General features: G+C 43.6%; 2 protein-coding genes across 3 annotated transcripts in view; one reads left to right on the top strand and one right to left on the bottom strand.

Moving 5' to 3' along the window:
* Positions 1-1,222: 1,222 nt before the first annotated feature.
* On the bottom strand, positions 1,223-13,593 carry POLR3F (RNA polymerase III subunit F). 2 transcript variants are annotated; one of them, XM_077814139.1, is made up of 9 exons: positions 13,437-13,593; positions 13,047-13,164; positions 11,271-11,338; positions 10,177-10,244; positions 9,143-9,255; positions 6,988-7,131; positions 5,110-5,217; positions 3,058-3,249; positions 1,223-1,869 (listed from the first exon to the last, which is right to left on the bottom strand). In XM_077814139.1, exons 1-9 carry the CDS (start codon positions 13,490-13,492, stop codon positions 1,792-1,794), a joined length of 945 nt encoding a protein of 314 aa, XP_077670265.1. In that variant the 5' UTR covers positions 13,493-13,593; the 3' UTR covers positions 1,223-1,791. The 2 variants fall into 2 exon arrangements, with proteins under 2 accessions (XP_077670265.1, XP_077670266.1); XM_077814140.1 differs by lacking the exon at positions 5,110-5,217.
* An 878-nt stretch (positions 13,594-14,471) lies between these two features.
* DZANK1 (double zinc ribbon and ankyrin repeat domains 1) overlaps positions 14,472-24,276 on the top strand; it is a 33,788-nt gene continuing 23,983 nt past the window's right edge. The window contains exons 1-8 of the mRNA XM_077814137.1: positions 14,472-14,570; positions 15,426-15,550; positions 16,334-16,487; positions 17,443-17,560; positions 18,784-18,880; positions 19,721-19,845; positions 21,327-21,409; positions 21,857-21,974. Coding sequence (XP_077670263.1) covers positions 14,554-14,570; positions 15,426-15,550; positions 16,334-16,487; positions 17,443-17,560; positions 18,784-18,880; positions 19,721-19,845; positions 21,327-21,409; positions 21,857-21,974 — 837 coding nt within the window. The 5' untranslated portion in view covers positions 14,472-14,553. The remainder of the gene's footprint in view (positions 14,571-15,425; positions 15,551-16,333; positions 16,488-17,442; positions 17,561-18,783; positions 18,881-19,720; positions 19,846-21,326; positions 21,410-21,856; positions 21,975-24,276) is intronic.

Below are 24,276 nucleotides of genomic sequence, written 5' to 3'. Positions count from 1 at the left end.
CAGTCATGTAAATTATGCCAGCAAATCTCTGATGCCAACTATGTCATAATTGTGATTATTCACTAGTATTTCTAGTTCTTCCTGTTTAATCCCCTTACTTCTTGCATTAGTATACAGACCTTTAAGATGTTCATTAGATTTCCCCTCTATATTCCCTCTAGACTCTCCTTTGTCCCAGCTTTGATTGCCCATGTTCCCCAGATTCCAATCCTTCACCCAGGTCTCCATGTTACAGACTCACCTGTGGGCTTTTGTCTGCTGCCCCACTAGATTAGCAGATCTGCATCTAAAGATACTCTTCCCTTTCCTTGATAGGTGGACTCCATCTTTGTTAAGTAGTCCTTCTCAGAACAGCATCCTGCGGTCAAGGAAGCCAGTCATCCTGGCAACACCATCTGTGGAGCTATGTGTTCACCACCAGGGTGTGAATGTCTGTGCCTGGGCCCCTCCCCTTGGCCAAAAGGATCGATGAGAACACCATCTGCACCCCCATCTCCCTTGCCCCTATGTAAAGATCAGAAACAAAGCCATCATGACAACATCTCTAAAGAAGTTAGAAAAGTTTCTTTACTGAATAGCTGGCCAATTGTGAGTATTCCATGGCTCTCTCAATCTTCGGTTCGTGATTTGGGTGAAGAGCTGGATCATTTGCAATGGGTGTCATTGGCGAAGGAAAAGATCTTATCTTATTTCTAGTTCTGTCCCAATCCCTCAGAGAAGCCTTTGCTAAAGGATGTGTGTAAATTTCTGGAGGATGTGATTTTACATTAATCCATGGTAACCCAGCGATGTGAAACACTCTCCTACCTGTAAGACTAGATGGTGGAGATTTTTTAAAATCTCACTGTTATTCTATTCAAAGACTTTGCCTTATCTCTCAGTTATGTGATTTTAATCCCCAGAATGCACTAACAAAGATTACAATCTATCTCTCTGGCTGTTCGTTGAGTGAAATGAAAATCTTAAATGACCCTCAATCCTGGGTACCCACAGCCAGGTTCTACTATAGAATCATAGGGCTAGAAGGGACCACAAGAGTCATCTAGTCTAACCCACAGTCAAGATGCATGATTTGGTGTGCCTAAATCATCCGAGACAGATGGCGATCCAGCCTCCTTTTGAAAACCTCCAGTGAAGAAGCTTCCACAACCTCCCGAGGCAGTCTGTTCCATTGTCCTACTGTAATAGAAGTAATGGAGACAACAAAGACCAAATATACCTGTTGATATTAAAATAGCGTTTTATTTATAACACTAGAGGAGGAGAAGGAAGAATCAATGAGTGATGCTTTCCAATGTCCTCGAGCCTTTGTTATGCAACACTTGTCTCCAACCAGACTTTTGTTACCACTGGGGTAAGGTGCTGCCTTTAGGACTGCGCTCTCTGCTCAGTATTACCACTTTGAACATCAGAGTTCTTTGTAAAGATCAGAGCTAGCGACTTCTTTTCTCATGTTCAAAATATGTAGCTCAGTACAGAGCTATACATAACTCTAAGATTTTCTATTACATCCCACTCCTGTTGTCATGTTTGTCAAGTCACTATGCCTTTTTGGTGCGAGAATGAGGATAGGTTGCCATCAATGACCTGACCTCAAGTAGTGCATCACTTTTGGTCCATTATCAGGACTGCTAACAAACCAATGTGTTGCTTCTCTGCATGTAATTAAAAAAAATTAACGTCATGTCCTGAAGTCGCTCACAAAAAAACCCGAGTCCACGATTAAAAAGCCAATTGGTTCATCAAGGTAGGCTGCAAAGAGTGGTACAATCCATGGTTCTTATCTTGCCATCAAAATTCTAGCCACTCTGCCATATAAATGCAGTTTGATGGAGAAATCTCACCACCTTCATGGCAGTCATCAAAGACCTGTGGTAAAATGAAACCAGGTGTAAGACTTCCTTACATGCGGTGAGCACAACACAATTGGAAGTAAAAAACTGAACTGTTTGCTCCATGGAGGAGTAAAATGAACACAAGACTGGGATCCAGGAGATCATCTAATCCCAACCCTGATAGAGATTATTATTTATATTACACTAGCACCAGAGGCCCTCACTCAGGATCAGGGCCCCACTGTCCTAGGGACTGTACACACAGTGATTGACTGTCCCGGCCTTGGACAGTTTATAAATTAGCAGACAAGACAAAGGGTTACAAAGAGGTGAAATAACTTGCCCAAGGGCATACAACAGGGGAACAGCGCTGGGATTAGAACCCGTTTTATGACTCCCCATTCAGTTCCGTATCCACTAGACAAGGCCACAGTGCCATCGCAAAGAACAGGAATAATCAACAGCTATGCTGGGGCTTTGATGTGCAAGAAATCATTACATCAATACAAACAGCCCATTGTAAAAACTCCATTCACACATTATACTAATAAATGAGTTGGATGAGGGTAAAGATGTTAAAAATGAGAGAGGGGATTGAAAAAAGCTAAATGGACATTGTCCGGTTAAAACCCTGGTTTGAAAACATTTCCTACTCACGTTTTCAACGCCTTTGATTATTACAGCTAAAGAATGTTAGAACCATTTAGTGTTTATTTCTGCTTTCTTATTGCAAGGCTTTTTGTATTTCTGATCTTGGACAATGAAAATAAACCAGGTAGTATCTCTTTTTGGTTCCCATGCATTATAACAATGCAACAATGTTTGGGCTGTCACTCAGCTGGGACATGTGCTTGTATAAGCTTCCCATTGAAATTAAAAATCCAACAAAACAAAAAATTATTAAAACAGTTTCTACTGGTCTTAGATCTCCCAGACATTTGTTTATAAAAAGACTACATTTTGGAGCATGTTTGACTTAAGTGTCCTTTTACCATGCGATCAAGGGATGAGATGCAGTGTTTAAATAGGAAACATCATGGCCTAAATAAAAGTATCGGTCTTTTATTTACTCCATAGCCAAGGCATTTGTGACCTCCACTGACTTTTTGAAGTCAATGGGACTATTCCTGTGTGTAACGTTAAGCATGTGACTAAGTGTTTGCCGGACCTGGGTCTACATTAGTAAGTACTTCTTCCTCCACATACACAATCAGCAACTTACTGGGCAGAGTCCACAGGGTGTTCGGATTAACCCAGTGGGTTGGATGATAGGATTGACAGATCTGTACAATTTCATGTGTCCATCCACACTGCCAACTGTCCCTTCTTTTGCAGCAATGATGGTCATCTCCACCTTTCCATCGTATATTAGTGTGTTTAAAATAGTTTCGATATCCTCCATTGACAATTCGACCTAAAGGCAATTTTGTAAAAATATAACAAAAGATATTGGTAACAACTAGAGAAAAGGTGTAGCAATAACTCCTGCAAAAAGGAAAATAAACTCTTATTTATGAATGATGACATTCATCCCTCATTCCTAAGGCTTTAGAGGTCTGGTGTAGCCTTGATACAGGCACAGAATTCACTGAATCATGGATACTGAATGGCAGTTATGCGGAAAAGGGGAGAGCAAAGAGAGTGAGGTTTTCACTGTTTTTCTTACAGTTCTTTTAAAATAATGCTGGGCTTTCAGATACATTTGCCAAGTGGAATTCACCCATACTCCTCAAGTGTCTGCAACAATTCAGATACAATGCAATAACCCTCTGATGATTTGGGATATCTAACCACAGGTTATGAATTCTGTTTGAGATTATGAACTAATGTTCAATCATAATGTTTAAGCCCTTACGATTATCATTGTGATGTTCGTGCCTCTAAGGAAACAGGGAGGAGTGCCAAGTCTCTATTGCTGACTAGGATGGCTTTTAGAGACCATCAACACCTGAATATAATCTTGCCCAAACAGAACAGGATGGCTGTATCCTCAGAGAAACAATTTTTCTCACTTGTCTGCATACAGTTAAGGTTTCAAGGAGCGGAAAATCCCCGGAAAGGGGACAAAGAGAGGTATCAGGGCAGAAGCTTAAAAACACAAGGGTGAGAAGTTGAAGGAGGACTTAGAGGGAGACAGAGGAATAAAGGGCCAGGTGTCATAAGCTAGAGGGAATATTGTTGACTGTCAGATCAGCTGGAGCTGAAGGACACTGATTGAAGGGGAGAGAGAGAAACACACACACCATGGTTTAGAGAAGCCTTGAGCTGGAGGATTGCAGTTCAACAGAGAGCACTTGGACCCTGAAGAGACACTGATCCAAATCCCATAGAACTCTCAAGAGTGGTGAGGAAACTGAGGCAGGGAATGGCACACAGGCATTTGTTGTTGTTATGGGTCTGTATATTCCATGCTATCTAAAGCAGAACGACTGTTTTTAGAAGTCCTTTTACAAAGTCTGTGTCTAGTCGCTTCAACTATCATGTGTCCCTGAAGGTGACACCTGTAAACTAGAGTGTTCACAAAGCAAAAGCTCTGGGAATGGGCATGCTAAAGCAACTGAGATATCTCGGGGGTCAGCACCGGTCCTAGGGCCAGGACAGCAGGGCCCTGGGGTCCCACTTCCAGAAAGGGCACCAGACAGAGTCTGCAGCCAGGAAGGGTGCCAGAGAGGCCACAGCCAGAGAGCGCGGCTAAACCAGAGCCTACCCAGTGAGCAATGGGAGCTTTAGAGCACATAGATCCAGCATGAGTCCGAACACAGCAGCCTGGTGAGTGGCCAGCAGGGGAAGCTTGACCAGGGCTGTGCCAGATCTTCACTTAACAGGGAACCCATGGCTGTTTTCTTGCTCTTACATATTATGATGGAGCTTTTCGAAGGCAGCTAGGAATTTGTTACACATCTCCCATTAAAACTGTGTGGCTAAATTCCTAGCTGACTTCAAGAATCTCAGTTTATGTTCATAGGGAAATTCCAACAGAGCAATTATAAAATTCCCTATGGCTGGGATTGCCAAAAGAAAATGGGTCCCAACTCGCATTGACTGGGCACTGGATGCCTAACTCCCTTAGGTGCCTTTGGAAATCCCAGACTATATTGGCTCTGGGCTGTAATGCAGCACAAACCCCCTAATTCATACACACTGCAATATAAGACCCCAATGTGCAAACTTGGATGCATCAAGTCAGGCACCAAAATTAGGACTTAGGGCCCAATTCCAAATGCTAGCCATTCGGCACCAACTTGAAAGGTGGTAAGTTAAACGCCATTCTGACCTTACTGATGCCCAGCTCGCAAATGTATTTCCACACCTCATGGGATGATGCAAACGAACTGTTTCTCTGTATCATAGGGTTCTGTTTGCTGTCGCGAGCTGCTTCTGCCTGGGGAAGCATGGAGGGGAGAGTGTGACAAACGCAGTCAGTGCTCCCTGTGAAGAGAATGTCTCTAGGTATACAACAAGCTGCTTTTAAACCATTGTAGAGGCAATTTCCAGACAATCTCTCCCAAGTTTTAAGCCAGGGTGGGAATCTGGCCCCCTGCTTAATTTCATCCAGCCCGTGGCAAGTCTTGGCGCCATGGGCAAGAAACCCTGAGCCTCCACACTGCCCCGCGGGGCTGGAGCTGCGAGCACCGGCTCACCCCGCTGCGGGGGGAAACTAGGGTTGCCAGGCCATTAAAAGTCCAGTCAGTGGCACAGCAGGGCTAAGGCAGGCTTCCCGCCGGTCCTGGCTCCGCACATCTATTGAAGCGGACGGCATGTCCCTGCGGCCCCTAGGCGCAGGGGTGATCAGGGAAGCTCCGTGTGCTGCCCCCACCCCCAGTGCTGGCTCCGCAGCTCCCATTGGCCAGGAACCGTGGCCAGCGGGAGCTGCGGGGTTACTGCCTGCAGTGCACACTGCACAGAGCCACCTGGCTGCGCCTCTGTCTAGGGGCTGGACACAGCAGCTGCTTCCAGGAGCAGCGCGGAGCCAGGACAGGCAGGGGGCCTGCCTTAGGCCCGCTGCGCTGCCGACCAGGAGCTGCCTGAAGCAAGCACTGCCTGACTGGAGCCCGCGCCCCAAACCCCTGCCCCAACGCTGAGCCCGCTCCTGCACTCCAAACCACCTGTCCCCATCCCAGAGCCCCCTCTCACACCCTGAACCCCTCATTTCTGGCCCAACCCCAGAGCCCGCACCTCCAGCTGGAGACCTCACCCCCACCCGCATTCCAATCCCCTACCCCAGCCCAGTGAAAATGAGTGAGGGTGGAGGAGAGTGAGCAACTGAGGGAGGGGGGCTTCAGTGAGTGTAGGGCGGGGTCTAAAAGAAGTGCGGGGGGTGTTCGGTTTTGTGCAATTAAGAAAGTTGGCAACCCTAGGGGAAGCCCAGAGCCTCTGCGCCCACCTTCCCCACCACCGGCGGGGCTGTGTGTGGCCCACAATTGATTTTTTCTGGGGATCAATGGCCCCTGATAGGAAAAAGGTTCCCCACTGCTGTTTTAAGCAGGTGATTATCAACAAATGGAATAATCCTAGATATATATTGCACAATGAACAGTAAGTGGCAAATTACAAGTTAACACTATATACAGTAACACGAAACACCATATTGACATGAAGAGTTAGAACGTAGGCATCATCATTCTGAGTTTCCCGACTATGGAAAAACCTCAGCCATAGCCAGTGGCCTGTAATGTATATTTTGGAGGGAAAGGGAAATTGACACGATCTGACTAGGACTCAGAGGATGGAGGTTGGGCTTTCCCTGTAGCATGGATAGGGAGTAACACTTTCTAGGCACAGTCCACAATAATCAGGGCCGACAACCTTTTTTGCACAGCTGAAGTAGTATGGGAAAGCTGACCTTTCCTCATTTGTTCCTACATTCTTCAATACTCAGTTTGAGATATGAATCTGGGGGAATGATGCTTCTTTTCTTTTAAAAGTACAAATTATGGGTTTATTAAGGTGAATGATCCATTGCATGCATTTGCAGCGACAATTAAATTAGAAAAATGCCAATAAAGAATTATGGTCCAGCAACTACATAACAAAGTCCACCTATTTTTATATTAACAACCGTATACAAACTTTTCTTCCACCAGTTTTTAAAGGAAAAGCAATTACTTGTAAAAACAAATTAAAGATGGGTTAATCTGTAGCAATCCCTCACCTTAGTCTGTAAGAATTTACAACACTGTTGGTTCAACACCTCCACAAATTCAGATTCAAAGTCTTGGTCGCTGTACCAGGCCCCACCAGTCACGGACCGGTCAGGCTGCAGGTTATATAACATGTACACCTTCTTCTTTGAGGCCTATTGAACAATACACACTTTTTTTTAATAGCTGAAGATCTTCCATGAAAGGAAAATTTCATTTAAACAAGCATAGGAACGATCCATGTAGTGCCATGTGCCCCGAAAGATGGGAAGTGCATAGCTGCAGCAAACCATTAGAAGCACTATCTGCACTCCAAGAATACCGGGGTTAAAGAGGAGGTCGTATTTTTGGATTCTGACTCTCAGACTTGTTTTATGGAGCAAGGTTGGAAAAGGGAAACAAAACTACACAAAGATAAAGGGCTTTAAAGAAAATGGGACAGATTCAGGCTCGGGTGCGAATCGCTACAGCTTCATTTCAATGAAGCTGCAAAAGATCTGAATTTAGCCTGTTATCTGATGTCCTTCCAACTTCTGAGCCTGGTTTTGGCCCTCCTTCAGGTCAGAATGTGGTTCAGCTATCCCTCCTATAACAGTATGATGATTAAGCATGCCTGATGACCTAGTCTAAAGGGGATGAGAAACCGCTTTTAAAATTGTTTAATGCAGAACTAGTCCTAGACATAGCCAAAATGCCCGCTATAAACATTTCCCAGTTAAATCAGCTTCCATTTTAAAATCACTTCTGAGAGTTTACTCTTTGTGGAAAGGACACTCATTATTCTGCTTTTTGACTCATGGCAGCTACAACAGGACATTGTCTGAGATGAAATACAGAATCAGGTGACTTTACACATACAATACAGTGGGGCTATGAAACTTCAGAGGGTTAACTTCTGAAGTTATACAATGGCATCTTTAAATTAGAGAAGTTAATCTTAAGATTTTTAAATATAAACGTGTATCTTTAGCCGTAAATTATAAATCTTGCTCTGGTAATTCCAGAGCGATGTATTATGCTGTAGGCAATAAGCGGTACCCAAGCTTTTGCACAGGATGGTGAACATGAATTCAGTACTATGAACAGGAAAAGGGTTTTATTACATTAAACAAGTTAGAAAGACAAGGTAGGTTAGGTAATATATTTTACTGGACTAACTTCTGGTGGCGAGAGAGAGAAGCTTTCAAGCTACACAGAGCTCTGCTTCAGTCACAGACCTCACGTAGAGCTCTGTGTAGCTTGAAAGCGTCTCTCTCTCTCTCTCTCACCAACAAAAGTTGGTCCAGTAAAATGTATTACCTAACCCACCTTGTCTCTCTAATATCCTGGGACTGACACGAAGGCTGTAGCAACACTGCACTAAAACACAAGTGCCTAATGAACACATTTGGAAGTGAGCCTTTCTGAGGCTTCATTAACTATGGCGAGAGATGAAAAAAGCTCAGAACATGCAGCAGCCCCCCAATAAAGCCCCTGGATTCTGCAATAAATGAAGGATGAAGACACTTCACAAAGCCATCTCATAAATGGCTTACATATTCCAAATCAAGTATTTATAAACTGGGTTAGATGCTTTTTCAACTCCATTGAAGTCATGTTATTAGTATAGGCTTTGATTCAGGAAAGCACTTAAGCATGTCTTTTAAGTTTGTCCTGAATAGGAATGTTTTCCTGAATCACAGTTATCATAATCAGCAGGTTAAAAACTCTCCCCCACTTAAGAGAAATTACGTCCAAAGAAAATTCTGGCTGTGGGATAGTCTGGAAAGAGCAAAGCACAGAAGTTTTAATTTGGCCTAAGCAGTTCACTCCTAATAGCAGAAGAGACAATTGTGATAAGGGTTATTATGATTCCTACTGTTTTGAATAAAGGATACCAGCAACTCTTTGCTAAAGTTATTGCACCTCTACCCTTCTCTAATATTTGCACTTAGATAGTGCCTTATGTCTGAGACCATCAGTGCTTTACAATGTAGTTAAAGTATTGGCTCCATTTTATAGAGGAGCAAACTGAGGTACAGAGAAGTTAAGTGATCTTCTCAAGGTGCCAGAGAGTCAGTGACATAGCTGGGAGAATAAGTTTCTTGACTGCCAGTCACCTGCTCTAACAAACATGCTTTGCAGTATATACAGTATTTCAAGTATTTAAAACTATAGATTACTCACTGCCACAGACTTAACAGCTTTAATAAGTTTCTTGCTCTCCAAGTTTTTCAGTATCTTGTTGATCTCTGTTAAAGGTAGATTACTTTTGTATCTAATATCCCTGCTCCAAATACCTGTTTAAAATGAAAAAAGGAAAGCTGAATTCAAATGAATATGAACAGAGCATGACAAGTCTCAGGCACATTACATTTGTTCTTATGTTCCAAGCCAAGTCTCGAGCTGTTCCTTTCCGATTCAGAATTCGCATCACAATGTTGCTTGAGCGCTACCTAAATAGAATGCACATACTTAACATAGTATATACATACTTAAGCCAAAAATTTCAGATTGTGCATACACACTAAAGATCCCAAACCTCCTGCCAAGTGCCAAGCGCCGTCAACTCCCAGTTAATTCAGGGGGATTTAAGGGCACTCACTGTATCACTACCACAGTTAGCACCATGTACAACATGCAACACGTCTGTATTATTCCAACATCTCCCTACAGTTGTTATAACACAAACTTGCCTGCTCTGAGAGCTCATACAGGTGAGTTCTCTTTTGTCAACAGACTTGGCCAAAAAATGGGGAAAACATTTTTTCTGAGGGCCCCTTGGTTCTGGAACTCTCATCCCTTCACTCCTCAGTCTGACAGAATCCCAGTTTCTTGGCCTTCATATGCTGCAAGGCTCATCTGATTTCCTAGGCTCTCTCAGAGAGTTTGGGATATGAAACAGTCCGGCAGGGGAGGGTATTTTATAGGGAATTTGTACTTTTTAGTCACAGAAGGAGCTGGGAGAGGAATTGACTCAAGTCCTAATGTGGATACAGATACTTTACTTGTTTATTTTTAGTGATTAGTTAAGCATGTAATACCTCAAACAGATGCTTTTAAAACAACTATAGTAAAGAAGCTAGAGTTAATAATGCTTTGGTAGTTTATTACCATGCCTTTAATTCTTGAGTATTGAGAAATAGTACACACTGTTTTCCCCAAATACATGCTAAGCAACGAGTCATGAATAAAATTATAATAGCCCTTGAATAAGTCACCTTTGTTGGCTGCATCCTCTATAATTTGATAGACCAGCTTCTCTTGATTGTCAGATCCCTTCATTTTACTGTAAAGGACAGATTACAAAAGGGAAAGGAGTTAGTTATTGTGAATGTCCAGCAGGTTGGATAGAAGTAAACTAGATTTGTTTTAAACTGTGGAAAGCAAAACTATAAAATGAATTCAATTACACAAAAAGAAAGCAGCTGGCACTAGCTGGTTACTGCAGTTCCTTGTTATTACAGACAGCTTTTATCATTTCTTACATGTCATGGCAAGTCAGCCAAAGTAACTGTCAGCATTTTGTTGGTGCAGTACTCCAGTTTCCCCACCACTACCATGACCACCAATTGCTCACCTACAACTGCAGTAGCTCAATCCTGAATAAAATCTTACCCAAAATAAGCAGCCCCTGGATGGAACGGAACATCTGGGAAGGTGCAGCAAAGTGCTCTCAGCTCTGAAGTTTGCTTTCCCCACTGGTCTAAGACAGCCTGATTCTGCCAAGCTCCAGGCCACAGTGGGAGGTTCATCTCTTTTTTGAAGCATTTGAGAGTGGTGGTGGAGGAGTGGGGAGGACTGTTAGGTTTGGGGGATTTTCCTTCTTTGAAGCAAACAGAGTATGTCTTTACTCAGTTTTGTACAGGCACATTTTATGAACCAAATAAAACTTCCATTTAGTATACAGAGTAATATACTTGGGGTTGGATGACTGTTACAAATATAGGGCCTGATCCTGCACTCTGCTCCATCTAGGCAGACCCCTGGACCCACAGCAGAGCTCCACTGATTTCAGTGGGACTCCACTTGGGCATACAGGTCTGCCTGCATGGATCAGATCACCTGATGGGGGGCTTTACTACCAGCAATAGTGCTTCCCACACCATGTAATCCCACTTCAATGCAACTACTCACAGTGGGAAGCATGACCTCCAAGAGCATTTACAAGATGAGGCCCAAAGTAAGTAAATGTGCCATCTTGGAATGAATGGGTGAATAACACTTGATGATTACTACCATCACCATGATTGCACTGGGAGAGTGCATGAGAACTATGATCAAATGACTGTCCCTTCAACAAAATAAAGCTTACCCAGCATTTTGAGACTCTTTGATCCTGTAGAGAAGGCCAGTGTTGCTCCTGAGAAGGTCTAGCTGTCCCTGAAAGAGACAGGCATAAATACTATTATTAAGAGCTTGACACTTACCTTTTAAACATGAAATCTCATTTAATTTTGCCTAAATAAAAAACAGACCAAAATACATTTTCATCCTTTGGAAACACTAGGACATTTTAGACAGCTCTGCTCAGGAAATATTCTGTTCATTTATCATCGAGCTGCTAGAGGTTATTGACATTGCTCCTGGTCTCTTTCTGCAACACGTGTCATTAACTAAAATGTAGAAATCTACTCTTTCATCTTCCAACACGGCACAAAAGATGTAAAGCTCCAGCATGCACCTCTCTCAGCCTGCAGTAACATGTCCATTGAATCATTTTTTTAATTGCTCATTTACATAGTCAAGTTAGCTTGAAAACATAAGTCAACGTAAAAAAAAATTACTTTGGCTCAGCTCAGGTAAGATGGAGGTGATACATATGGTATGAGAAAGCATTCTAAACTGCAGTAAAAATTGTGACAGTTCCTTCAGTTGAGTGAATTTACCCACCTACTGTCAGAATAATTCACATTCTCAGGATGCTGCTAGATTCTCCTCCTTATCATTCCCAGACTCCCACATAACAACTGTGAGTAAGAACACATTCTTTCATCTTCAGCTGGCCAAGAGATGGTGGCAGGCTTTGCCATGATTACCTATGTCTGTTACCTCTAGGCAGGAAAAGTGCAACATGGTCTAACTTGGACTAACTTTGAAGATCTACCTTTTTAGATAGGGCAAACTGACAGAAGCATACTATGCCAGTGCATAATTTTCTACATTGCCTGCCAATTAATTTACAGGTGGAAACCCTAAATACTCTATGCTCCCAGTTATCTCAAAGAATGCTCTTCCCATGTACCACATAACTGTGCTCAGAGGGAACACTTGCTATCTATGCCAAGCGTGAAAAATGTGAGAGATGAGTGCAGAGTATTCTCAGTGGTTGCTTCTTGCATCTGGAGTTCAATTCTGACACATACATCTATATCAGGACTCAGGTCTGGTCACTTTTAGAATAAGATTCAAGATGTCTTGTTATTAAGGCTTTAACTATAACAGCAAGGCTTGGACTTTCCTGATGGTCTGCTAAATTGTTAAACACCACTTCAAATCCTTACAGGGAAGCTGAGTATGCTACTGTAGAGAAATGCAGGAAACATTGTCGCCATTTTGGACAATATGTTGGTTGGTTCCATGCTTGCATATGAATGGCACTCAGTTATATTGGTTACATGTGTCTTATAATAATAAGTGCAACTAAAACTACAGTAAGTCAAAAGGTATGAGATAATCCCAGACACTTTGACCTAAAAGCTGGAATCTAATAAACATTGGGTGAAATCCTGGCCCCACTGTAGTCAATGGCAAAACTTCCTTTGACTTCCATGGGACCAGGATGTCACCCTCCCTCTAAAAGCAGATACCAACAGGATTCAATAATGGTAGGTAAATCTATGGCTCTTTCAGGTTATCCCTATATTACATAACAATACCAATGAGGTTTGAGATGCAGTTACAGTCGTTAACAGAAACGCACTCATATTGCTTTGCTAGATCGCAGAAGATTAATACACAAGGCCCAACTCTGCAGCTGCTCTATGTTGGTAATGGCTGATGAAGTCCATGGCGTGCATGCATATGAAAGGGCGGTGCGATCCCTCCGGCACCGCAGAACGGGCTGTACTGATGGGGAGGTGAACCCTACCACGGAAAGCAGCCTGTTGATAGCCATGGCCCGCTGCTGGGGTTCCATGTGGGGCATGTCATTCTGGATCACTTGGTCGGTGATGCCGTGAGGGAACTGGTGGCAGAGCTCGATGATCCTGGAGGCGAGGAGAAGAGGAGCAGAGTCAGATCACAACACACAGACACAGCCCCACCACGACCCCTCTCAGGCCTAACCCTAACCCCAACCCCAACCCCAGCTGCGCTCCAGCCCTGCCCCCATCTCAGCCCACCCCGCTACCGTCCCCGCCCCTCAGCTCTGTCCCAGGCCACTCCCCAGGCGCTGGGGGCCCGCACCCCACCCAGCACCGCTCACCCCCACCCAGACAGACCGGCCCCGGCCGCCCCGGCCCCTGCCCCTCAGCCGCACCTGTTCTCTATCTCCAGCGGGTCCGGGACCTCCGGCTTCACCTTCACCTCGGCCATGGCAGCCGGGACCCGGGCGGAGGGGGGGGGCAGCCCGCAGTGACGCGGGGCAATACCCTGCCCCAGCGGCGCAAACCCCAGCCAGGTCCCCCAACGCCGGGGCGCGGGGAGATGACGTCACATAGGGGACCCGGTTGCCATGGAGCAGCCGGAGGCGGGCCAATCCGGGGCCGCCTTCTTGCCGGTGTTACAGCGTCTCTAGTGACGGGGACGGGTGAGTAACGGGGAGGGAGCCGCGTGGGGGGTGACTGGAGTCTGGGGTGGGAGCCAGGGTCCGGAGCCGGGGTGACGAGCCCGGAGTGGGGCGGGAGCAGCCTCATGGGGGCGGGGTCCAGAGCCTGGAGTGGGGCAGGAGCCTGATGCGGGGGGGCATCCAGAGCCCGGGGCGGGGCGGGCGCAGTTTGGGGGGGGTCCGGAGCCTGGGGAACCTGATGCGGGGCGGGGCGGGCGCAGTTTGGGGGGGGGTCCGGAGCCCGGGGAACCTGATGCGGGGCGGGGCGGGCGCAGTTTGGGGGGGGGGGGTCCGGAGCCCGGGGAACCTGATGCGGGGCGGGGCGGGCGCAGTTTGGGGGGGGTCCGGAGCCCGCGGAACCTGATGCGGGGCGGGGGGATCCAGAGCCCGGGGAACCTGATGCGGGGCGTGGGGAGCCGTGTAGAACAACCAGAGCCAGCGGCTGCGGGTGGCTGCCCGGCTTTGGCATTTATTCTGAATGCGGTAAAATAACCTACTCGGTGCACCAACAGAATTACCATTTTTGGTTCTGCCTCCCGCAGGTGCATAAGAGCCATCCAGCTTCTCAAATAAACCGGCGTGGTCAGCTGGCCCCCTGAGGGTGGTAGAAAACCAATCGGAATGGTTCTGCCATCTGTTAATCCTGCGCTCGGGGTGGCAGATTCTGGCAAATGTGCTGCACCAGGGCGTATCTGGTGGGAGGAGTAAAGGCACTGCTGGAAATTGCTCTCACAGTGCTTGCTGTCTGTACAGGCAATACAGAAGTTCAGACTGACACTATAGTTACCCTTGATCAGAACAAGTGCAATCCCAGCGTTCTCATGAATGAATGCCTGTCTCTGCAGAGTGGGTAGTAGGTTTTATGTGTGACATGTTACAGACATGTTGGGGGGTTGGGAAGTTGATTGTAAAACCAGAACTTGCTAGTGTAGACAAGGCCTTTGGCTGTGAACATAACCACCCAAGACCTACATTAGGGGCTTGTCTATATTATACACTTTTATCATCTCTAAGCACAGTTGTTCACAATTAAGTTCATTGACACAGTGCTGGCCATTGTAAACCAGGACAAAATCATGTTCAGCATCATTTGTCCTAATATACTGCAGGCAAGACACCACTCAGGAATACCAGAGAGTGCCTTATTTTAGTCCTGTTCAGCAAATAATCTTGGGTTCCATGTAGGCACTCATATAGACATAGTGAAATAAGTAGCTGATTTCTCTTACATGAGATATTAGATGGATGGAGCCACATCTATTATAAACAAGGCCAACACTCTTCATGATGATCTCATGAACTGTCACTCAGATCCAGCATGTATCACTGACACCTCATGGACAGGGCTGACCTTGGCAAAGCTGGTTTCAGCTGTGTATGCAGAGATCAATTAAACTCGTGCAATGAAGATCAGATTGGAATGAAAGTAGTGGTACTTTTCTCACACTCTGTCCAAAATTGCAGAGTTGCAGAACTGGTCAAAATTTTGATTAGCTTTTAGCATGCTCAGATGGGTTCAATAGGAAAAAATGTTCAATGGACAGCAAAACAAATAAGAATGTTATTGTTATAAGGATTAACAATTTACTGCATCTCATGTTCTCTTTTTTCAGGGAGGTGGAATAGGGGTGTGAAATTGCATGAAGATTCATTTCTGCTTTACTCTTACATTTTAAAAGAAACATTTGCTATTTTTTTCAGATCACTACAAAGAAAAATGACTGCTGGTTCAGTGTCAGTGCCTCAAATTATACCACTTCGACTCCCTCTGCCAGGGAAGGCTAAACATGAAATAGACACAAATACACATGTAGAAATAAAATCAGGTATAAACAACAGCTTTAAATCTGTTCTATAAACCCTGTTCTTTTTATTTTGTCATTTGACTCTCACTTTTTGATACTGTGTTTGCGTTCACATTTTATCGTGATTTTGATGAGACTCTATTTTCATAAATACCTTGCATAAATTAATCCTTTACATCTCTATCCTGCAAACGTGCACATGCTTAATTTCGTTCATGTGACTAGTCCCGTTGAAGCTAATAGGGCTACTCGTGTGTAACGTAACTCAAATTTTTCAGTGTTTGCAGGATCTGGGCCTTATATTTCTGTGCTATTGTGTCTGTTCCATAGTCACAATGAAATATGAAAACCTTAGAATTTGATAATTTTGTGTTTTGTGATTTTGCAAAACTGGTACTTGAAAATAGCATGGGTCCGTTTCACTGAAAAGGCCCTATCTGTTAGCAAGAGTCTCAGTTTTGAAATTCCAACTTTTATATTTCAACCATGATCATTTTTCATATCCGAACATGCCACATGTAGAACCTGTGCATATTTTCACATACCCTTTTTGCAACTCTTTTGTGAGAAGATGACTGGCCTGTAATGAAATTGTGATTATTTTGTCACCAAATTTTGTGAGGAGAGAGGGAAAGGGAAAAAACCAAAACACACATTATGGCCCTAATCTTGCAATCCCTTACTCACATCCTTATGTTGCTCATGTGAGTAAATTAAGCATGTGTGTAAGCATTTACAGGAGTGAGGCTTATTTTTGAACAGCTCTAATACAATTTTGGTAATTATCTTATTCATGTCTTTCAGATACTCCTGATGTCACTATATATTACACTTTAGATGGAAGTAAACCAGAACTCGTTAGGAGACCTGGCTATGGAGAACATAACACTTTTAAGTATAAGGGACCTATCAGATTACCTGATGGGAAAATAACAGTAAAAGCTTTGGCAGTCACCAAGTAAGTAGCAACTGTCTATATTGCATTATAATTATGGTAATTTATTTGCATTACTGTAGTGCCTAGGAGTCCCCGTCATGGGCCAGAACCCCATTGTGTTAGGTGCTGTATAAACACAGAACAAAAAGACAGCCCGTACTCCAAAGAACTTACAGTCTAATTAATATTCATGTATTCCTCTGTATGGACATCAGTATCTTCTATGCCAGAACATTTATTATTATTATTATTATATAGTAATTACTTGTATTGCAGTGGTGCTTAGGGCCCCAACCATGGATCAGGGACAAACTGCCTTTGCTCATACTTGCCCTGGAGTGAAACTACCGTGCATTCCCTGGGCAAGGACTTGCAGAATCAAGGCTTATATATAGTTCTTGGTATCGCTGTCCAGACCATACATTATTTTTTATTGTTGTGATTGTGAAAAGACACATTCTCAGCTCTTCATCCCCTGCTAAATGAATGGCATGGACAGTGAATGTGTGTGGTATCAAATGTCAGCAATGACATATAATGAATGGTATGGAATGGCAAGCTGAATGTGGTTCAGCTTTGGAGGTAAGGGCTCCCATTCCATGTGGCATTATGTATAATGTGGAGCATATCACCTTTTCGCCCCCACAAGGGAGTTGTACAGTAACAAGGACAGAAAGAGGACATGGATTAAGGTATATCAGGAATATCTTATATGAAAGGGAACCAGGTATTAAAATTATCCATATTTTCATCATTTTAAACTGGTAATTTTTTATCATACATAGAATTCCTGTCGTTTTTTAAAAGCACTGATTGATTGGGAGTATGAAGGGATCATGGCAGCTTGCTGAAATAGTAATCTGGCTAGCAGGAGGAGTTTCAATAAATGACCCATTTTCACCACTGATTTCCTTTCTAATAATACCCATAATTTTGTGCTCTAGCTATCTGTATCCTTTTGATTATTAACTTTCAGAGACTGCAGGGAGAGTGCCATTGTAACAAAGGTATTTCTGGTAGAATATGAGCCACCAAACATACTCTTTGCTGATGAAGATAATGATGAGAATTTTCTGAAAGACCTCTCCAACCAGGCAAGTTACAGCAACGGTGAATCCCTGTTTGACCATAACATTTTGTATGCTATTACAGAGAGACAAAATCCAGGTAGCTGTAGAGTTTCATTACTTTTATTTCTTTATCTGCCCATCTTTGTTGTTTTCAATCTTTTCTGGTACTGAAATCTATGAAAGTTCAAATGGTTGGTTCTTTATTGGGACAACCAATTAAAACTATTGTGATACATCTCTTTTACTTATGAGCCACTGACATTATGCAAGAATGGTTTTGTTTCAGTTTCTAGTAACTTACAACATTTACCATTCATCGTGCTCAGGGAATGTTGTGTTTAACTGAAAGGTTTATACAGAGACTTCGTTTGGAAATAACACTTCAACGTGTCCTGTAATGTTTTCTCTGGGATTGTTCTGATCTCATTAGAAAAATTAACCATCTGAAAACGAGAAGTCCAGAAAGGGCCAAATCTTGAAATTCTTACTCAGAGCCTGGTTGTGCCCTGCTGCTTGGGTGTGCAAGGGGGGAATGTGCACAAGAAATCTGGTCCCACTTGTACACCACCACCACCAAGTGCAACTGCCTGGCACCACTATAGTTCTTGCACTCCACCACATGCTGAGATTGCACCCACTTTCTATCTCCACGGGGTACAAATCTCATTGGTTAAGAAGAAATTTATACTATGAGGGTGGTCTGGCAGTGCAGTGACAATCCTCCTCCTTCCATACTTTTCCTTTCCCAACCCAAAGACCTGGACACCTCATAAGTCCCTTCAGGGGAGTTTCCATGTAGTTAGGGTAAGGGAAGGATGATCATTTTAGCATCTGTGTTTTAGGCTATGTCTACACAGTTTTGTTGGTAAAACTTTTGTCGGTCATGGGTGTGAAAAAAACACCTCCTGACTGACAGAAGTTTCCCTGACAAAAGCTGTCGGCGGGACACGTTCTCTCGCTAACATAGCTAGCGCCACTTTTTGGGGGTGGTTTAATTAAGCCGACTGGAGACCTCTCTCCCATCAGCATAGAGCAGCTACATGAGAGACCTTACAATAGCGCTGTAGTGTAGACATACCCTAAGGCATACTGGAGGGAAATGATATTGTTATCAGGGAAGCCGAAGGAGATGAGGCAACAGTAATTGAGGCGAGTGATGACTAGACTGAGCACAGGCATGTGTTTGAATTCAGTGTTCTACGGAGTGTGCATGTGTGACTATAGACAGGTAATCTTTGTATTCGTAGGAGCTGGAAGGTGGACTGTCTGTCACAAAATTAAAAAAGAAAGGAGTGAAAGTGAAAAGCAAATCCAGCTGGAATGATACAGCCCAAGAGTTTCAAGGTATGACTGCATTAAAGCCAAATTGGACCTTAACCCCACTGAAAGTAGTTGGTAGGAGTGTATTTTTCTGTTCTCTGCAGGAAACTGCAGATAATCTCACAGATATCTCAGAGACTGAGCATTCTCTGTGAGTTCCCATGTGCTGTAGAACCCCTTATGCTTAACAATCTGTCCCAATTTGTATTTAGCTTAAACACTCTGGTTACCTTCCCCAGACCTGAAGAAGAACTCTTTGAAGCTTGAAAGTTTGTACCGTCCACCAACAGAAGTTGGTCCAATGATAGTTATCACCTCACCTGTCTTGTCTCGTACCGTCTCATATCCTGGGACCAACACAGCCACAACAACACTACAAACATTTAAGTTAATGGGAGTTTCAGATGTCTTAGACACAATTGTGTCGAGGGCCTTCAGAGTTTTGCCTGCATAAGGAGTGCAGGATTATACCACAAGGCAAAAATGAAAACTTAGCTCAGATTTTGATTCATGCTATAAATAAAGCTGATTGTTCCATAGCTATGATAAATGAGCCTGCTTAAGAGCATGAGATCCTAATACCATCGCTCACTAATTTACTTTTGGGTGGAGGTTTTAGGAGAGGAGAAAATCTTAATTTTGGGGAAAATGCAAAAGGAAACCCTTCATTAGTGAGGAACTTGTGATAGATTTCCACTACCAGAAAACTGTTTGCCAAATAACCTTTTCGAAAACGGCGAGAACTGTTCTTAGATGTTGGGATGTGATCCTGGGATTACATGTGTCATAATGTTAATCAAATCTCATGTTTTTCTGAAGTGCATGATAGAGGAATGATGGGATGAAATTTGCCTGTAATTTTAGACTTGGAGTTAGAGAGAAGAACTGTCCACAAGTCTTTGAAAGGGCCACGGTTCGTGAATGGTCATTTGGAAACACAAGGTTATGGAGAAAAGTCCATCTCATCACCACCAACACACCTGTCCCAGGTAAGTTAAACAGTTACTGGGGGAAACAATAAGGGCCAGGCTGAGAGTTGACTCTCAGCCCAGTGTGAGGGAATAGCTCCAGAAAGGAGCTGTGAGTCAGAGAGAGGCCTATGAATCACATTTCCTCCAGCGCTCCTGCCTTGCACCCAGTTGGAGGCAGGGGAATTTGGTTGGGTTGGCCCATTTCCAGAACCAGCATGGTTGCTGGCTGGTGTATAAAGGGTGCAGGTTGAGGGCCCTTCCCGCTCCCCATGCACTAGCTTGGTGGGGTCAATATCAGGTCTATGGGCTTTACTGTTCCGCCAGATCATGATTTATGATGAGTGAGTCCTGCAGGGTGGTCTGAGATCCCTTTACTCTCCTGCACAACCATGCAGGACTGGATGAGAACTGAGCCCTAAACAATTAAAAATATTTGAAGCTTTCGTGGTCATCCTCATTCCTTTTTCCATCTAGTTCACTTCTCTGCCTATACTGTACAGTACTGATTTAAACAAGCTGGTGGTGACAGGCCTGTAATACATAATTCAAGGAACGTCCAAAGTAGAACTCAGCCATCAGTAAAGACTGATGAGGCAGAGCAAATAATTGATGACTGACTCTTACTGTTTCTCTTTCTAACTCGTTAGTGATTGATAGACCTGCAGCAATAGTAGTTTCTGTTTGTTAAATACAGGTGAAATTGTTAAAATGTAGGATCTGATCCTGCTCTCATTAAAGTAAATAGTAAGACTCACATTTATTTTATCAGGAGCTGGAGGTCCTTATTGTGGATCACAGATGAAATTCACTGGTTTAGCAGGCCTTACCTGAAGCCTCTGAATTGCAGTGAGATTTACCTTGAACAATAAGCATTCATATGGGGATGTAGCTGGGTCAACCTAACTTTTCAGTGTAGACCAGCCCTTGTTCTACACTGAAAAGTTAGGTGGACATAGCTACATGGTCAGGGGTGTGGAAAAGACATACTCCTCAGACATAGCTATGCTAACCTATACTCAAGCGCAGACTCAGCTATGTCAATGGAAAAATACCTCCATCAACATACTTAATTTAGTTCAGGGAGGTGGACTTCCTACACTGATGCGGAAAAAACCCCTTCATTGGAGTAGGCTGCATCTACACTTTGGGGTTATGCTGGCATAGTCTCTAAACTGTAAATGTACTTGGAGACTAATGCAGCGTACACACAGCCTGGACTGAGAGAAGGGGTTTTTCTGTCAGTGTCGGAACGCCACCTCCCCAAACGAAGTCAGCTGTGTTGACAGCTCTCTTCCACTGCCATAGCTGCATCTATTCTGCGGGTTAGGTTGGCTTAGCTACAGTGGTCAGGGGTGTAGTTTCTTACATCCCTTGCCAAAGTAGCTATGCCAATCTAACTTTTCAGTGTAGATCAGCCTATAGGTAATAAGTCATTTATAATCAAATTAATATTTTTACCGTGCATGTTTCACTATCTTAAAGAACCATCTTTATTTCAGTTCATTAGTTCCGCAGTGTCTAGCAGGAAAAGTCTAACAAGCACCCAGACAATGAGAATCCAGAGGGAAACAGACTTCTTCAAGTAAGGTGTTTTTTTCCCCCGTGCTGTTTGTGGCAGGGGAATCACAGAGAAATTGCTTTAACAATTGAAGGGACAATGCTGTTAAATTAAACTAAAATGAGGAAGTAAGTGTGGACATTGGTTAATAAAAGGGGACTGCTGTTGTCATATTGTTTTAATGTTACAGTATCTTACTGATAATGTCTTATTATAGTGAGATGTCAACTTAATTAGTGATCTGACATCCCAAAGAATGGGGAGGGGGAGGAATTGGGTTTAAAATTCCAGTATGTAGCCCTTTCTCGTGTTGGTGAGCATTTGCCCAGGAGTAGTCCCAGACAGTGAGTGTGAATAAGTGCTCACCAGTCTAGGCTCTTTGATTCCCTGCGCTGGGTTTCACTACAGGAGGTTGCAGGATTTAGCAGCACAAATTGAGAACACGTTCAACCAGTTTGCTGTTATTTCTAGGTGTGCACATTGCTTAGCTCCTCGCCCATCTGATCCCTTTGCTCGCTTCTGTCAAGAATGTGGTTCTCCTATCCTGCCAGTGCCAGGGTATCACCTTCCACCCCCTGAAGGAGCTCAGGTCAGCAAAAAAATTGTAACCAACTCCCTCCTATTTCAAGAATCAGCCTCCACAAATTATATAAGTTACTGCTGAGGGAACTGTGTTTTCAACACACTTTCCGTTGGAAAATCCTGCTCTCTGCAATTCTTCATATCGGTCAGTAACTTTGACAGGAGGGACAATAATAATTCTTTCTGGTTTGTTTTGCCTGTGGCTTTCAGCTGACCAGGGCAAGTTTCTAATGGGATCTGTTCTTGTAAGCATATTCTGGAAAAATAAATTATTTTCTCTTCATCTGTGCCAGAAAAGAGCAAAAATATAGATTCCCATTAGAGCTGCAGTGACCAACAAATCTTCAGAAACTGTAAAGTTACGAATACTTACATTTCTACTGGCTTCACTGAGAGCAGTGTCAGGCTCTGATTGGAAAATAAATTGCTTTTGCAACTAACACTTTTGCTCCTTCTGTCTCATACAGGAGGCAGTATCCAATCATGAGCTGGTCAGGCCAACAAACAATGTAACTTCCACAAGAACGTATCTGCACCCAGGATTGTACTCTTGGGTTCTGCAGAAATCTGACTGAATTAGCAAAACCAATTTCAGATTTTGCTTATTCATGAGTTTTTTTGCCTCAGTGAGCAATGTATAGGGTTAAATACCATGGGAAGAGTAGGTCTTGTTTATTTCAGCTCCATAAATGGCTCCTACTTGAAAAGCAAATGCAATTACTAGAGTCCACACATAAATCTATCAGCAACCTGATGCTGAAAGGGGAATGGTATAGGATCAGTTGTAACCCTTCCCTTGTGCTCATGATGGGGAACAAGAGTCAGTGGGACTGGACAAGGGAGTGTGACTTAACTAGAGAGCAACGGATCTTCATCACGCTCCCGCTATGCCCAAGAAACCCCTCTTCAGGTAGAATCATAGAATCATAGAATATCAGGGTTGGAAGGGACCCCAGAAGGTCATCTAGTCCAACCCCCTGCTCGAAGCAGGACCAATTCCCAGTTAAATCTGTCTTGGGTTTTGACCTCTGCAGGTCTCAAGGTAATATATCAGGCAGGAGGAGCTAAAATGGAGGATCAGCTACTGTACAGTTCCCACTGAGCCCAGCGGATTTCTTAGGATAAATAAACCTGGGAGTTAATGCTGATCCATTTTAATACAATACAAAATACAGTGTGATACAAAGTATAGTGTAGCCCCCTTCCTTTAGAATTTTGTGAGCTTGTTATTTTTTTTAAAATGTTATTAAAAATGGACCAAACATGCGCATGCTGTTAGGTGGTTATAACTCAGCCAGGGTCACTGAGTTGCAAGAATAATGTTATCATGGCAAAAGTGTATTTTTTTTACTCTTTTAGTTCTCAGAACTGTTGCTTAACTTTCTGCCTTCAGGCAGAGACGGGATCTGGACAATTTCAGCCTGAAAAGTGAAAGTTTGAGACAGTTGTCAGTAATTAAGGAACAGCCTTTAAAATGGAACTACTTCGGTAACTTTAACTATAGCTGGAGCACACCCCGTTAGCGATAGTTAGGTTTTGACATTGCTGCAGTATCATTAATGTTGAACTTGTTGCAGTTGGAAATGAATATTATTCTTTTGATGGACTGCATGTATAGTTTAATTATTTCTCTGATGGGGCACACACTTCTCCCATCCTCTTTGCTTTGCATAAGCTGCTCAGAGAGTCATAAGATAGGCCATACTGGGAGAGACCAAAGGTCCATCTAGCCCAGTATCCTGTCTTCTGACAGTAGCCATTGCCAGGTGCCCCAGAAGGAATGAACAGAACAGGTAATCATCAAGTGATCCATCCCCTGTCGCCCATTCCCAGCTTCTGGCAAACAGAGGTGAGGGACACCATGTAGATACCACCGTACAGTTCATTTATAGTGTTTTACTCCACCACCTTCTGTATACTAGTGCAGTCACAGTATTTTATGTTATCCAGCTTTACTAGCCCTGTTACAAAGGGTAGGGGAGAAGTTGTCTCCCTCCTCCCAGAGGACTCCTCCTTCTGCACTCTTCCTCTCCTTCTCTTTCTTGCTTTGCTTTTTCCTTTGCTTCCTTTCTGCGCTCTTTTATCCAGTCTCCGTAATGTGCTAATTAGCTCATTAGCTCTGCAGCCCCAATCAGAACATCAGGAACTCCTCTTCTTAATCCCCTAGGCCTAATTGATTAAACAGTGACCATAGTGCTTCAATAGGTGCTGATTCCTAGCACTCTGTCACAGTTTTAGGATTTTGCTCACACATATAATAGTCACAATAACACAATGAGGCTGATTTAGATGCACAATTCCCATTGGAA

This window comes from Eretmochelys imbricata, chromosome 3 (assembly GCF_965152235.1).
Source record: "Eretmochelys imbricata isolate rEreImb1 chromosome 3, rEreImb1.hap1, whole genome shotgun sequence".
Lineage (NCBI taxonomy): Eukaryota > Metazoa > Chordata > Testudines > Cheloniidae > Eretmochelys > Eretmochelys imbricata.
Note: the sequence above shows the minus strand (reverse complement) of the source record. Positions and strands in the feature narration are given on the sequence as shown.

Excerpts from the sequence above, each read along its gene's own strand:
- POLR3F (XM_077814139.1), bottom strand. The coding sequence starts at position 13,492 with ATGGCCGAGGTGAAGGTGAAGCCGGAGGTCCCGGACCCGCTGGAGATA. Across the intron at positions 13,165-13,436 it reads CCGCTGGAGATAGAGAACAG|GATCATCGAGCTCTGCCACC; the intron begins GTGCGGCTGAGG and ends CCTCGCCTCCAG. Across the intron at positions 5,218-6,987 it reads GTAAATTCTTACAGACTAAG|GCAGAAGCAGCTCGCGACAG; the intron begins GTGAGGGATTGC and ends ATGCTTCCCCAG.